Source organism: Amblyomma maculatum, chromosome 6 (assembly GCF_055883805.1).
Source record: "Amblyomma maculatum isolate TAMU_Amacu chromosome 6, ASM5588380v1, whole genome shotgun sequence".
Taxonomy (NCBI): Eukaryota; Metazoa; Arthropoda; class Arachnida; order Ixodida; family Ixodidae; genus Amblyomma; species Amblyomma maculatum.
The window spans coordinates 76774836-76786950 of record NC_139349.1 but is presented as its reverse complement, the minus strand read 5'-3'; the positions used below and the strand labels follow the sequence as shown (position 1 = coordinate 76786950).

Here is a 12115-nt window from a genome sequence, read left to right as displayed (position 1 = left end):
CTGAGGCACACCCGTGCGGTTTGTAAAATGTTGTGCCGTGTGGTTGGTATCGATTTGAATTTCATAGGTTCTATTACTCAGGAAGGATTTCACAAAGTTGATGACGCGGGCTCAACTCCAGTGTGCATGAGCGCGTTGACAATGGCTTGATGGCTGATGGTATCGAACGCCTTGTGCAAATCGACAGCTACGAGTATGTCAGGACGGCCTTTGCACCATCGGCGTGCTCTGTTCAGGTTGGTGTGTAGGAGATAAAGGCTGTCCTGTGTTCCTAGCTGAGGGCGGAAGCCAGTCTGGAACGGATGAAAGTAATTTGAGGTCTCAAGGTAATGTGCAAGTCGATTGGTGACCATGCGTTCCATTAGCTTACAGACGGTTGAGGTTAGAGAAATGGGTCGCAAGTTGGCAAGTTGCGTGGGGTGTTTTCCAGGCTTGGGAATGGGGAACGTGTTTATTATTACAACTGTCCTGTAAAGGCATACAAGTTCGAACATCGACCTGTTGTGTGCCTTCATTGTCACGAACCGAACGCCGCTGTATGCGGCCGTTGTGGAACTGCACATACTGGAGACGCGGCCTGCACCTTGCCATACTGTATTAGGTGTAAAGTACAGGGTCATCTTACTACCAGCACAACATGCCCCTCTAAGAAACCGTCAGTCCCGCCGCCGACGCAGGCCCGGTCACACAGCAATAACCTCGGCAATGACACCGGCTCATCTGAGATTACCTGTTCTACATCGCAACTACAACTCACCCAAAAAACTCTCAAAGAGTCACATAACAGTAAAAAAAAACAGCGAAGAATCCGCCTCAAGCAACTCGCAACAGAAATTACAACCATCGGATTTACAGGTCGCGTCTGATCTAGACAAGGCACTGACCAAAGCACAAGCTGATCTCGAACGCGCGCGTTCCCTCATGCTGGACAAGCAGTTAGCGTTCCAACAGCTCCTCGAGGCCAAACAGGTCAAAGACAATGAGGCGAAACTTCGTCAAGCATCAGTATGGTTTAAAAAATCTGCCCCTTTGACTGGCATATCCCCACCGTCTCAGTTTTCTTCAACAGCCTCTCCAGCGCCAGACGCCCCGCAAAACCAGACAGCCCCTCCTAGCGCACCGCAAAACCAGGCAGCACCTCCTCCCGCAACGCAGATCAATTGTGATCCGCCCACCACCACATCAGTCGACACAGTATCTGCAGCACTGGCCGCTCTCACGAAACGAGTTGACGCTTACGAAGCACAACAAGCCGCACAAGAAAAGATTTTAACACAACTTGCAACTGTCATGACGCAGCTTACCGTCCTCGAAAAGGAACTAAGGTTTATTCAGGATTGCTTGGTTTCTTGTTGCGTAGGTGGCGCTGGCTGGGGAGCCTTGTTAGGAGTGAGGCGACCACGTAGAGATGGCGCGACAGGATGAGAAGCCGAGTTGCAGTTGTGCGTATACATAACATCAATGAACTAAGAAAACTTCGGTCTGGAGTGGGCATCGAACTCGGGTCCTTGGCGTTGGACACGGGGATGCTTTCACCACGCCACGATGACATTCTTCTTTATTGCCTGAATCTTTCATACACTAACATGAAGATCAAATGACTATATACGTATCTACCGTCTTTGCCAAATGTAACCAGGCTGCGCGTTCTGTTTGAGTTGTAGAGAATTCGTACCATTTTTGAAGCTGTAAATATATGCAAAGTCGAGCTCCTGTCCTCACTTATTAACGAGTTGTGATCCTCTGTGAATCCATGTTGGCTTTAGAATACAAGCGAGAAGCAAAACATGCAGCCTGGTTACTTTTGAAAGACTGCACGTATAGGCGCATATAGTCAGCCAGTGTTAGCCTGGCTTCGCGACATTTAAACTGCCGCAACGACAACAAAGAGTTTTATCCTTGAGAGCCAGTCGGCAGGCTCTGGAGCGGCTTGTTGTATGGTATTAAATCAATGTATTTTGTCTCGAAAACTTGATCTGTGCCTTCGCCCATGTCACCTTGGTAAAGCGGTCAAGCTTTGATTACCACTGTGTGTGCCAGAGACCAAGGAACTTGACCTCAGCTAACACCGCTACCGGTAACTTGAGGGAAGTCTTGGTCCCAATTCACAGCCTCAGTTATGCTGTCCCTGTCAACCGTAAAAACAACAACATTGTCTGCGTACGCCAGTAGTTTCTGTAACTTAAACCCATTATATTTTCGCTTTTCATTATCTTCATGCAAAGAAGTGTTAATTTTAATACAAACAAAAGTGGGCAGGGGTAGCCCTGCCGCACCTATCGCTGTACGCTAATGGGTCCCCCAGACTCTTGTTTACAATCAGTCTTGTCGTGCAGTTTCGATACGCCAGGGCTACTCCTTTTCGGATACCTGAACCTACACTCACATGATCCAAAATGGAAAAGAAAATTTCATCAGCGACGCAATCAAATGTTTTTTCGAAGTAAATTTGGCGCATGGACACCCGACCTTTCCAGTCATCAAAAAACCCAAGAACCCTTCGTACCTCATGAATGCTGGAAACAATTGACCTTCCTTTTGTACAACACGTATGGTGGGGGCGGACTATGTCCTTAACCGTGGTCTGCAACCTTCTAGGCAGTAACTTTATAAAAAGTTTGTATTCAACATTTGTAACAAGATGTAATCTATCTATTGGATAAGACGCATATGACGAAGGCAGTGCCTTTACCTTGCAAGCTTTGTTGAAGGTCACCTTAAAAATAATAGAAATTGCGTACCTAATGGTTTTTTAAAAATCCGCGCTGAGCCCGTTTGGTCCCGGTGATTTACTAGGGTTTAAACTGCCAATTGCCTTCTCGAATTCAGTGTCACTTATATCCAGTTCTAGTCACTCTTTTACTTCGCTGCCCAGGCGCGGTATCACTTCTAGAAACTACCTTAAAACGTGATGTCTACCGTATGGGATGCAAAAAGCGCTTGATAATATTCGTTGAAAGCTCCTTTGATGTGGTTCAAGTCTGCTGATAAGATCCCGCCCCATTCTGTTTCATCCATATGGTTTCTTTCAGCGTTCGCTTTTTCCAACTTAAGTGATCGCTTGGATAGCGTCTTCTCTACTGCTATGTCTTTTAGCCTTGCCCTCACAACGCTCCCCGATACCTTTCTTACTCCATTAATTATAGTTCGTTTTCTTTTCCTTATATATTTCATCCATTTCCCAGGCGCTCGAGATTACTGTTGATGCAACTTAAGAAGTGCCTTTAGCTCCGTCGCTTTCTTTTTCACCAAATAGTATACAGATAGCCTTATTCTTACTTTAATTTTAAATTTTCTTTACACATCTCCTACGGTTGCCATATATATGAATGTTTTTTTTTCTTGGGCCTACTTTTCCAATTTCTCTATAACCACACGGTTATAAAATTCGTCCTTCAGTAACTTATTCTTGAATTTCCACATTTCCCACAAAAAATAATTACATCGGTTTACCATATCTGGAGCATTTAACTAAACAATGGTCTGAAAACGTCACTGGCACTTCTTCATAATTACTACATTTAGATGAGGTCTCGACGGATGCTAAATGCGGTCCAACCGAGCACGGCCACGGCCCTCAAGTCTCGTATACCTCACAGCACCCGCTCCTTCAATACACTCTGCTACATGCTACAGGTTGTCATTTTCAATTATTCGCCAAAGCACTTCAGTACTTTTGTCCCAAAAAACCCAGCTGCTTGTCTTGTCACGCGCACTGATGACACAGTTGAATTGCCCATAACTCTGAACTGTCTATCTGTGCAAAGGCGCTTTTTATTATATTGAAAAAAAAAAAATATATATATATATATATACGCATGGCCGTCAAACACATCAGGCACGTGGACACAGATAACATGCCACTAGGTGCCGTTCAGCGAAAGGTCGAGGAACGCACATTGTCTTATCAAGGAAGAATGATGAGTTTGTATTAAGGCGCTCATGAGCAATTATGAATATGTCAATTGCAGACGTCGAAATTAAACGAGTAGCATGCGTTCTCTGTGAATTTCCTATCTGGTTCACGTTAAGGTGCCTCGATGTGCACAGAGCGGGCGTGCACCCTATTTCACGTGCAGTCGTAACGCCATCATGTGGCACCCAGTGAAACCAGCACGCCCACTGTCATGTATGAGCGGCGCTCAGTCTTTCGCATTTTTCTAGTGCAGGTTCTGCAGTTCACACGTAATTATTTTTTCGGTCGTAAGCTATAGATATTCGACCTCTAGAGATCATGTTTCACTGCTTAGCGCAATGCAGCAACACTGTAGCTGGGAGGCTACCAGTTCTATGCACATTTGTTACTGCATGAGCATCTCTCTGGCGGTTTGCGAGGGGTAAGCAAGCACAATTTCCTGCATGCTTGCCAACACACACACGAGTAAACGCACACGAAGACGTTTACTTTTTTGTGATTTCGATGGTAACGATCGCTCTGATGGTCGCGCTGATTTATTGCACAAAGGATTGAGGTCGTGGGTGATCGTTGTCGAGCGATTTAGTGGGGGCCGTTGATCGCGGGGTCGTTTGATCCGGGTAGACTGCCTGAGTTGCGGACGGGCGATCTCAGTCCCAGCCTCCACCGCCTCCGCCTCCAGGCCAGCCCCCACCTCCTCCTCCTCCGCCGGACCATCCACCGCCTCCGCCACCGTGACCTCCACCGCCACCGTGACCGCCACCGCCACCTCCATGGCCACCTCCACCGCCGCCACCCTTGGCTGCGCCGCCGCCACCGCCACCGGTACTGACGGGGTGCAGGGACTTGACCAGGTACGTAGATCCCGTCTTGTAGGTCTGGCTGACACCACCGCCACCGCCACCGCCTCCTGCCCCTCCTCCGCCTCCTGGGCCGCCACCTCCACCTTGACAGGAAGGGTAAAAGCTTTATAGTTTCTAAATAATTTAGACTTGGGATGAAAACTTCTCCCCCGAAAAAACAACTCTGTAGAAAAAGTCCCGGTGAAGTAGAGGTCCCTCGACTCACTTCGACCGTATAGGCTTCCGCCGTAATGTTACACTACCTGGGTGCATTAACATTTTACCTGCACAATATCTGGCAGCCGCTGCCAGAATTGCTCCCGGAAACTCATGCGCAGCAACCGAACGCTATGTACTCACTGTGCAATCACGGTGGTGTTTCCATATGCCTAAGACGTAAGCCCGGCTTAGAGGGGCAGGACGTGGATACCGGTCTGGATTTATTTTGAACTAATTGAAAACCTTTGATTCTATACGCAATTGAACCGGGAGATAGCGCGAACAGTCCGTGTGAAGTTTGAGACAAGAATATCTATGTGTTTATTGTTCGTATACGCGCTTTGAAAGTTTTAGACGTTGCTGAAGCTTCGAATGGCGGGGTCATGGCTAATGTAAGGATTGCAACTAGTTCTGCACCATGGTGGCTTCGCGAAGGGGAGTAAAGGTGTGTATGATCTTTGCACTTTTCTCTAAATCTGTTTGCATTTATTCAAGGTGATAACTCTGTGCTGGTCAAGGTATAGCGCGCGCAAATGACAAAAAAAAAAAAGATGCAAGCACAACCCGAGCGTTGCAGTCTCTGCTCTCTTGGGCTCTGTTTCTACCATTACCCTTTTGTTGTGCTACTCTCTGCGTCTTTCTTCAGCGTGCTGTGAAGATTCAAGAACTGTGCGTATGCGTAGTTTGTTTTGTCTTCCTGTCGCAGCGGTTGCGGTGCGCTATTCTTGTGTATATCTTGGGTAGATAAGCTACCATCTGCAATTATTGATCTGGCACAGAGCGAGAGCTAAGCTGCGCGAAAACGCGTAATTTACATGCCAAGTTGCCTCGCTGCAGATAATGCCTTAGGAAAGCATTCTCGTAGTAGAGTTTAGAACTATAGCGAACCCGAATCAAAAGCTATAATGGGCCAGGTGAACCCTAAGACTGAGTCACGAGTCCGCCCAGGTAGTTATGTTCATGTGTTTGTAACTTCTGCAATTCGTTTTCTGACCTTTGGTGGTAAGTGACTATTGCACTTTGTAGGTTGGAAGTAAAGCTTAATTCACAAGTTTGGTAATATTTCGGGTTCCGAGCTTTGATTGCGAGGAAACGTTTTTCCATAGTTTCATTTTCGTTCTTGTCCGTGTCGTCCTTCCGTCCTTCGTTTACCCTTTTTTGCGCTATCTTCCATCATGAACGTTAACCAACTCGCCCAACTTTCAACATTACTTAACGTGGTTTCATTTTCGCTAGTTTTTGTGATTCTCGCTCTTGCTTCAGGAGCATGGAAGGCTTTTAGCTGTTCGGATACAAGATGACGTTAATTAAGAATATTACCTCAGATAGGCACTGTGTCATTGTTCATGCATTGACACTTAATACAATACTCATGCAATCTAAGAAATATGCATGTTCTTTATTTTTGTCTACTAGTCATGTACTGTTATGGGCGAACGGAGCAAGCTGACACACGGCAAACATTAAGAAAGATGCCGAAAGGTGACCTCAACCTCTACGGGTAATATTTTAGCTTCTGAGAACTTAATGATTACACTTTTTGAAACCCTCTGGAAGGGCCTTGAACAAGTGGCTGTGAATAACAAAAGTGTACGATTGCTTTCACACCCTTACATGATGTGCTATAATTATGCGGTACAAGAAATGAAGAACATGAAATACACGCATCGTACAACATTGCTTAGTTGCACAGAAACGGCACTAATGTCACTTGACTCAGTATAATCACCTGACCATATTTCACGACACGTAGGCCAACTAGACAAGTTCACTATGCAGTTAGTGTGCGCGAAATGGTTATGGCATACGGAATGATTTCTCACAGTAGGGGCGCTGGCAGAGGCAGCCGTAGCGATCTGCCCTAACATTTCACATGTGCGCAGTGAACTCGATCTAACAGCTTCAATGCCCGAGGAGACGGTGCATTGCACTTAAAATAACTGAACGAGGTTCACGCAGTGGGCTTCCCTGCGAGGTTACGACGGCAGGAATTACTATCATGTGGCCCCAAAGTTCATATAGCACTTGCAGACATTTTTTGTGGTCCCCGCTACCATTAAGGTGAGTGCTAACCATCGTAACTGAATGCGCGGGAACTCATCCCACATTGCGGTGCGAGTTTCTAGCGAGGTGCCACAGTTGGCCATTTTTTATTGATTCTACCTTGATGTAGAAGATTGGTCAAAAGTGCCCAAAAAGACGGGCAACTTTTTAGCACTGAAATAGGGAATTTACTGCACCTTTCAAGCTTCAAATCTATCTACCGTTTAAGGGAAGCAACATTAACACCTCTGAAAGCCTTCGTGGGTTTATTGGCATCCTAAGTGTGCTTGGATATACTGCTGTCAGGCAGGTTCATTGGCTATGGGAACCGTTAACTAACGCCATGCCTACAATTAAATTTTAACCACCGTTATCACCACTATTATCATCATTGTTATTGCCACCGTTAACATTGTTATTATCGTCATCATAATCACCAAGGTTAGGTGCGCTATCAAATCTGCTGTTCTAGTTTATAATCTCATCGCGAAGGGCACGGTTAAAATTACAGAATTGAGACATCAGGATAGTCTATATAATTGTACGTTCACTAGAATGGCAACTCAATGGTTTATGTCTTCAGAAATAAACACCACTGATAACGCAATCATGCAGTATTATAAAAGGTGGCTTCAGCGATGAAAAAGAAAAAAAATGGTCCAGCTAGTTTCTCAACAAAAGAAGCAAAAGTTAGTTTTCAAACCAAGTAAGGAGGCAGCCTATCACCAAGAAGTGAATTATGAGACTAAAGAGAGGGGTGATGACGCCCAGCACAAACATTAGTGTCTAGCGGCATTAATATGCTTGGCAGAATCTCGATGCGGTTGCACGTGAAATAATAGACTTACGAGATCAGAATATATTGGAGCACTTGTATAAATAAACTTCTTTATAAAGAGCTCTGTAAGCCTGAAACTTTGTAGTGCCCTTATCTCCTTATCTTCGTTTTCCTCAAGAGAGATAACCGTTCGTCAGTTTTTAATTTTGTGATTTTCCCTACAGGCTTTTTTAAGAGCGTTCGCTCTTACTATTAAAGTTGACAGTTTTTTGCCGATTTCTCATTCGCTATCTGATTAAAGGTGGCCGCCAAGTCATGCAATGATTATACAGTATTGCAATAATTTCTAATTTATCTAATCATGTGGCCACCAGTAAGTACAATGGAATCCACCACATGGTCCAACATGTGTAACGTCATGACTCCACAAAGCCATGTGCTCTTTCTTCTGTTGATACTATTCGGTTACGAGCCTGTTAATTTTGTTTAAACGTATTATTTGCATTCAATTCTTTTTATGCATGAGCAAAACAATACAGCAAGCGCATGGCGCTAAGTTTACTGCAGTATATTAACATTTGTTTGAAAGTTTATAATCCATCTACACTTGAGGCAGAGCTTCTATGCTTGGTTAGAAAAAATAGGTTTTGCTCAAACCCTTACTAGTATTTTCGTTTTCTTCATTGTAGTTGCTGGCTTGACATTTCCAATAAATTAAAGGAGTGTGTGATGAGGGGCTAGTTGGCAAGGCATTATACTGAAGACATAAAACTACGCAGGAGACAGGATTTCGTAGTTTGCGTGAATGCGTTTTCCTTTTTCCTTCAGCTTATTCCAAGTTTATATATGTCCATTACAATAATAACACAGTTGCAGTGTTCTCATATTACTGTGTTTCGTTCGTAGTCTTTCAACCTAACCCGGAAAAAACTTCATCTGCTCGACTAGACTTCAGCCTTACCCTCCACGTACCTTCCTTTCCTTGTCGCCGACTGCTCTACAATGACAGATTTCCTGGAGAGATCAGCTCTATACATCACATCAAAACTCTTATTCTGTAATTCATAGTGTTTTTTTCTTATTTACCTCTCATCAAAGCTTCAAAGACGGCTATAGTCAATCTCCAGCATGCTGTTCACTTACCACCGCCATAGCCTCCTCCTCCGCCTCCTCCTTTCCAGCCTCCTCCTCCGCCTCCTCCTTTCCAGCCACCTCCTCCGCCGCCACCGGACCAACCGCCGCCGCCACAATGAACGGCACACACGGCCGCCATAACGACCGCACTCGCCAGCTGCGGAGGGCGCGAATTGTTTGAAGGTGAGTTACAAAAGGCATGGAGAGGGGCAAACAGTGATGGCTCTCTAGTCGCTGCATACAATTGTCTCTTTTTCTTCCTATATGAAGCCCGTTACACTTAGTTGCGCGGGCAGAGGCATGTTATTTTCTATTACTTTTGGGCGGCCTCACCATAGTATATATATGTCTTCTTGTATGGAATCCACCCCGATGCTGTTAACAGCGAAATTGCTGGATGACATGCAGTTTTTTGTGTTAACAAGGCCCTCCCGGCTCTGAATTTATGTGTCAGAAAAAGCTGTACCACCGGAATAATACCGTGCATAGTCAGTTGCGCAGGCTAGCAAAGTGGGAACCGGCAGGGAGCAGTCATTCTTACACCTCCAGGAAAGGGACAGCCGCATGTTTTAGCAGTTTGAATACAGCTGCGCAATTTACCTTGGTTGTGAGCCTAAATGAAGCGTGAGAGCGAGTGGTTGCTCAAAAGTGCTAGGGGAAAAGTGCTCCAATATATGATGAGATGTGAATATATAGTCATGGAGCATCAATACAAGGGTCTTAAGTCAAATAAACATCTCGTGGACAATGACGTTTCAGTAAATCGTCGGCATCATTCTCAGAAAGATAAGTTAGAATTTCCTATCCGATTGGTGAACTTAGGGCGATAGCTATCCAGATGTAATTGTTCATTAAGATATACCAAGATAAAATTTCATTCAAAAAGTCCGGTATGTCCCACCCTTCGACTTGGCAGTGCCGTCAAGTAAGCTTCCTTCATAACGTTTGGAAGCAATTTTAAGACCTATCGGGACAATGAAACTCTTTATATTCGTTTCAGAGGAATCCCGGTATAATTACGGTCTGGACATAGAATGCTGACATCGTAATAGCTGCACCCAAAAATGGAGTCTCTGTGTTGCTTGTATTCAACATGGCCTAAAATAAAGCAAGATGGGTAAAGCGTATAGTGTCACCTTACAATTCATATTCTTACATATTCGGAAAGTGTTACTTGAGACACATTGAAGAGTAAAATATTGAACTGCGTAGATCGTAGTGCGCATGGCAAGTTTGTTCTGAGGAATCTCAGTGATCTCTATACTCTCACAACCTATTTCACTTCCTTTTCGACGAACGCTCACAACGTCTTTAATAAGGGTAACAGAGAGAGGAGTATAACGTTTTTTGCAAGTAACATATAGGCTGCACAGTTCTCTGCATTATCCGATCAATTTAGGAATCACACCTCCTTTCTTATCAATCAACTACAGCGCACGGCCGTCATACTCATGTAGGGAACGATGGTCACTCAATACCCGTTCTTTACGAAGGCTTCAAATCTTCTAGTTATAATGTAAGGAAAAAAGCGCATCCGATCTTGACGTCTCCGGCTCTACGAAGGCTGTGACGCCTATAAACATCTCAAAGGACACTGAAAAGATTCAGATTCCTTCATATCGAAGCTGCGCGTTTAACTGCTTGGTTAAATTACTCAGCCTGACCACTCAATTACGTCAACTTGGCATCAAAGCGAAATCGTTCGGAACACAGCGTTTTACGTTGTGCGCAAGCAGTGGGACGCTTGCGGCTTGAAACATTACGCGATTTTATGAATTTGTAAAACTCTAGCCCTGTCTATTCCCTGCATCACAAGGAAGACTACACATTTGATGGATTTGCACTGAAAATTGTCGTTTTCGCTTACGGAAACAGTTAACTTGGAAATCTGCAAGCTAACGGAGGAAGCATCGTAGATGACTTCTGGGGTGGTAATCCGTTGTATAGTGTGAAGCCGAACTCTCTCGAACGTCAATGCTGGCGCATACACAAGCCAGGTTACAGTCAGCGATTCCTTTTCTTCTAAATTTAGGCCTCATTTGGCCATTCAGTCTATTTTCACACAAGCAGTGCTTCCAATGAGGGCACTTGCTTAGCGAAGGCGTGCCGAATTACATCTACAATAGTTACGCATAACAGCGAACTGTACACCTCTGCGTTTACCTTTTTGCTACCGCTTTAAGTAACAGCTAAACATACCTCAGTGCCATTTTTGCATCATTTACTGCAGTAGTAAAATATATGAATCAAAAGGTTGTTTCTCACACTTTTGCGACTGTGTCTGTTTTATTGTTTACGTAATCTCTGAAGACGTTGCTGACAGTCGATTTCCGGAAGTCACTCTCACTGCTGGAATGGGAGAGAGACGTGTATTGCTTGCGCACGTTAAGCTTCGCTTGTTTATGTATCTGCTGTGCTAACGAAATTGAGCGGTTAGTAGGTGCAGTTCACCATCGCGGTTTGCATAACTAGGATATAGAGTAAGCAATCTGATGCTGCTACCTTACTGATCGTCACGACTATAGTTCTAAAAATAGAAAAGAAAATGCCGAGAGAAACTGCCTCGTGGACGTACGTACCAGTAACCGCATCTTGTCCTGAGGACCGTCACAGTCGCCGTTGCACGTCACTGCAGTTCACTTTTATAGCCTGGCCTCCTCCTCGTGTGTCAGGCGGTCGTGAGTGGCGAGGGTAGCTTCTTTTCGTAGCACTTCATCTCAGACATCACTACCATCGCTCACTCACTCGCTCCCACACGCACGCGTATTCACACACACACACACCTCTTCATTTTCTTTTCGGCAACGGGGTCCGCCCCTGGCGACACAATGGAGCAGCACTCTCCGTTTTCGGGGACGCCCCGGGAAGTTTTCGGACACGGGGTAGATGACAGGGCGATGACTCTCCGGCGCGGCGTCGGTGTTTTGGCGCCGAAATGGGTTAATCGACATCGCCAGTGACCGCCCTCACCGTGAGAGTGCGCGGGGCGCCCCTGCACCGTCCCTCGCACCACTGCTTCCGTGAACCGCCCTCTCTCTCTCAGCGCCGTCCTGCTCCTGTCCTGCACTTCATGTACTTCTGCGTTATTTCTAAAGAACCGTCTACGCGCTCCCGACGAGCCAGGCTGGAGTCTCACGTTCTCTCACTTTGACGAGCAGACAGCGCCAGGGGAAACGAAGGAGG

The 12115-nt window shown here is 45.4% G+C and overlaps 1 protein-coding gene across 1 annotated transcript; it reads right to left on the bottom strand.

Annotated features, from left to right (window-relative positions):
• Window positions 1-4566: 4566 nt before the first annotated feature.
• On the bottom strand, window positions 4567-9071 carry LOC146186035 (uncharacterized). The gene is made up of 2 exons (XM_084607976.1): window positions 8942-9071; window positions 4567-4862 (listed from the first exon to the last, which is right to left on the bottom strand). Exons 1-2 carry the CDS (start codon window positions 9069-9071, stop codon window positions 4567-4569), a joined length of 426 nt encoding a protein of 141 aa, XP_084464102.1.
• Between the last annotated feature and the right edge of the window lie 3044 nt (window positions 9072-12115).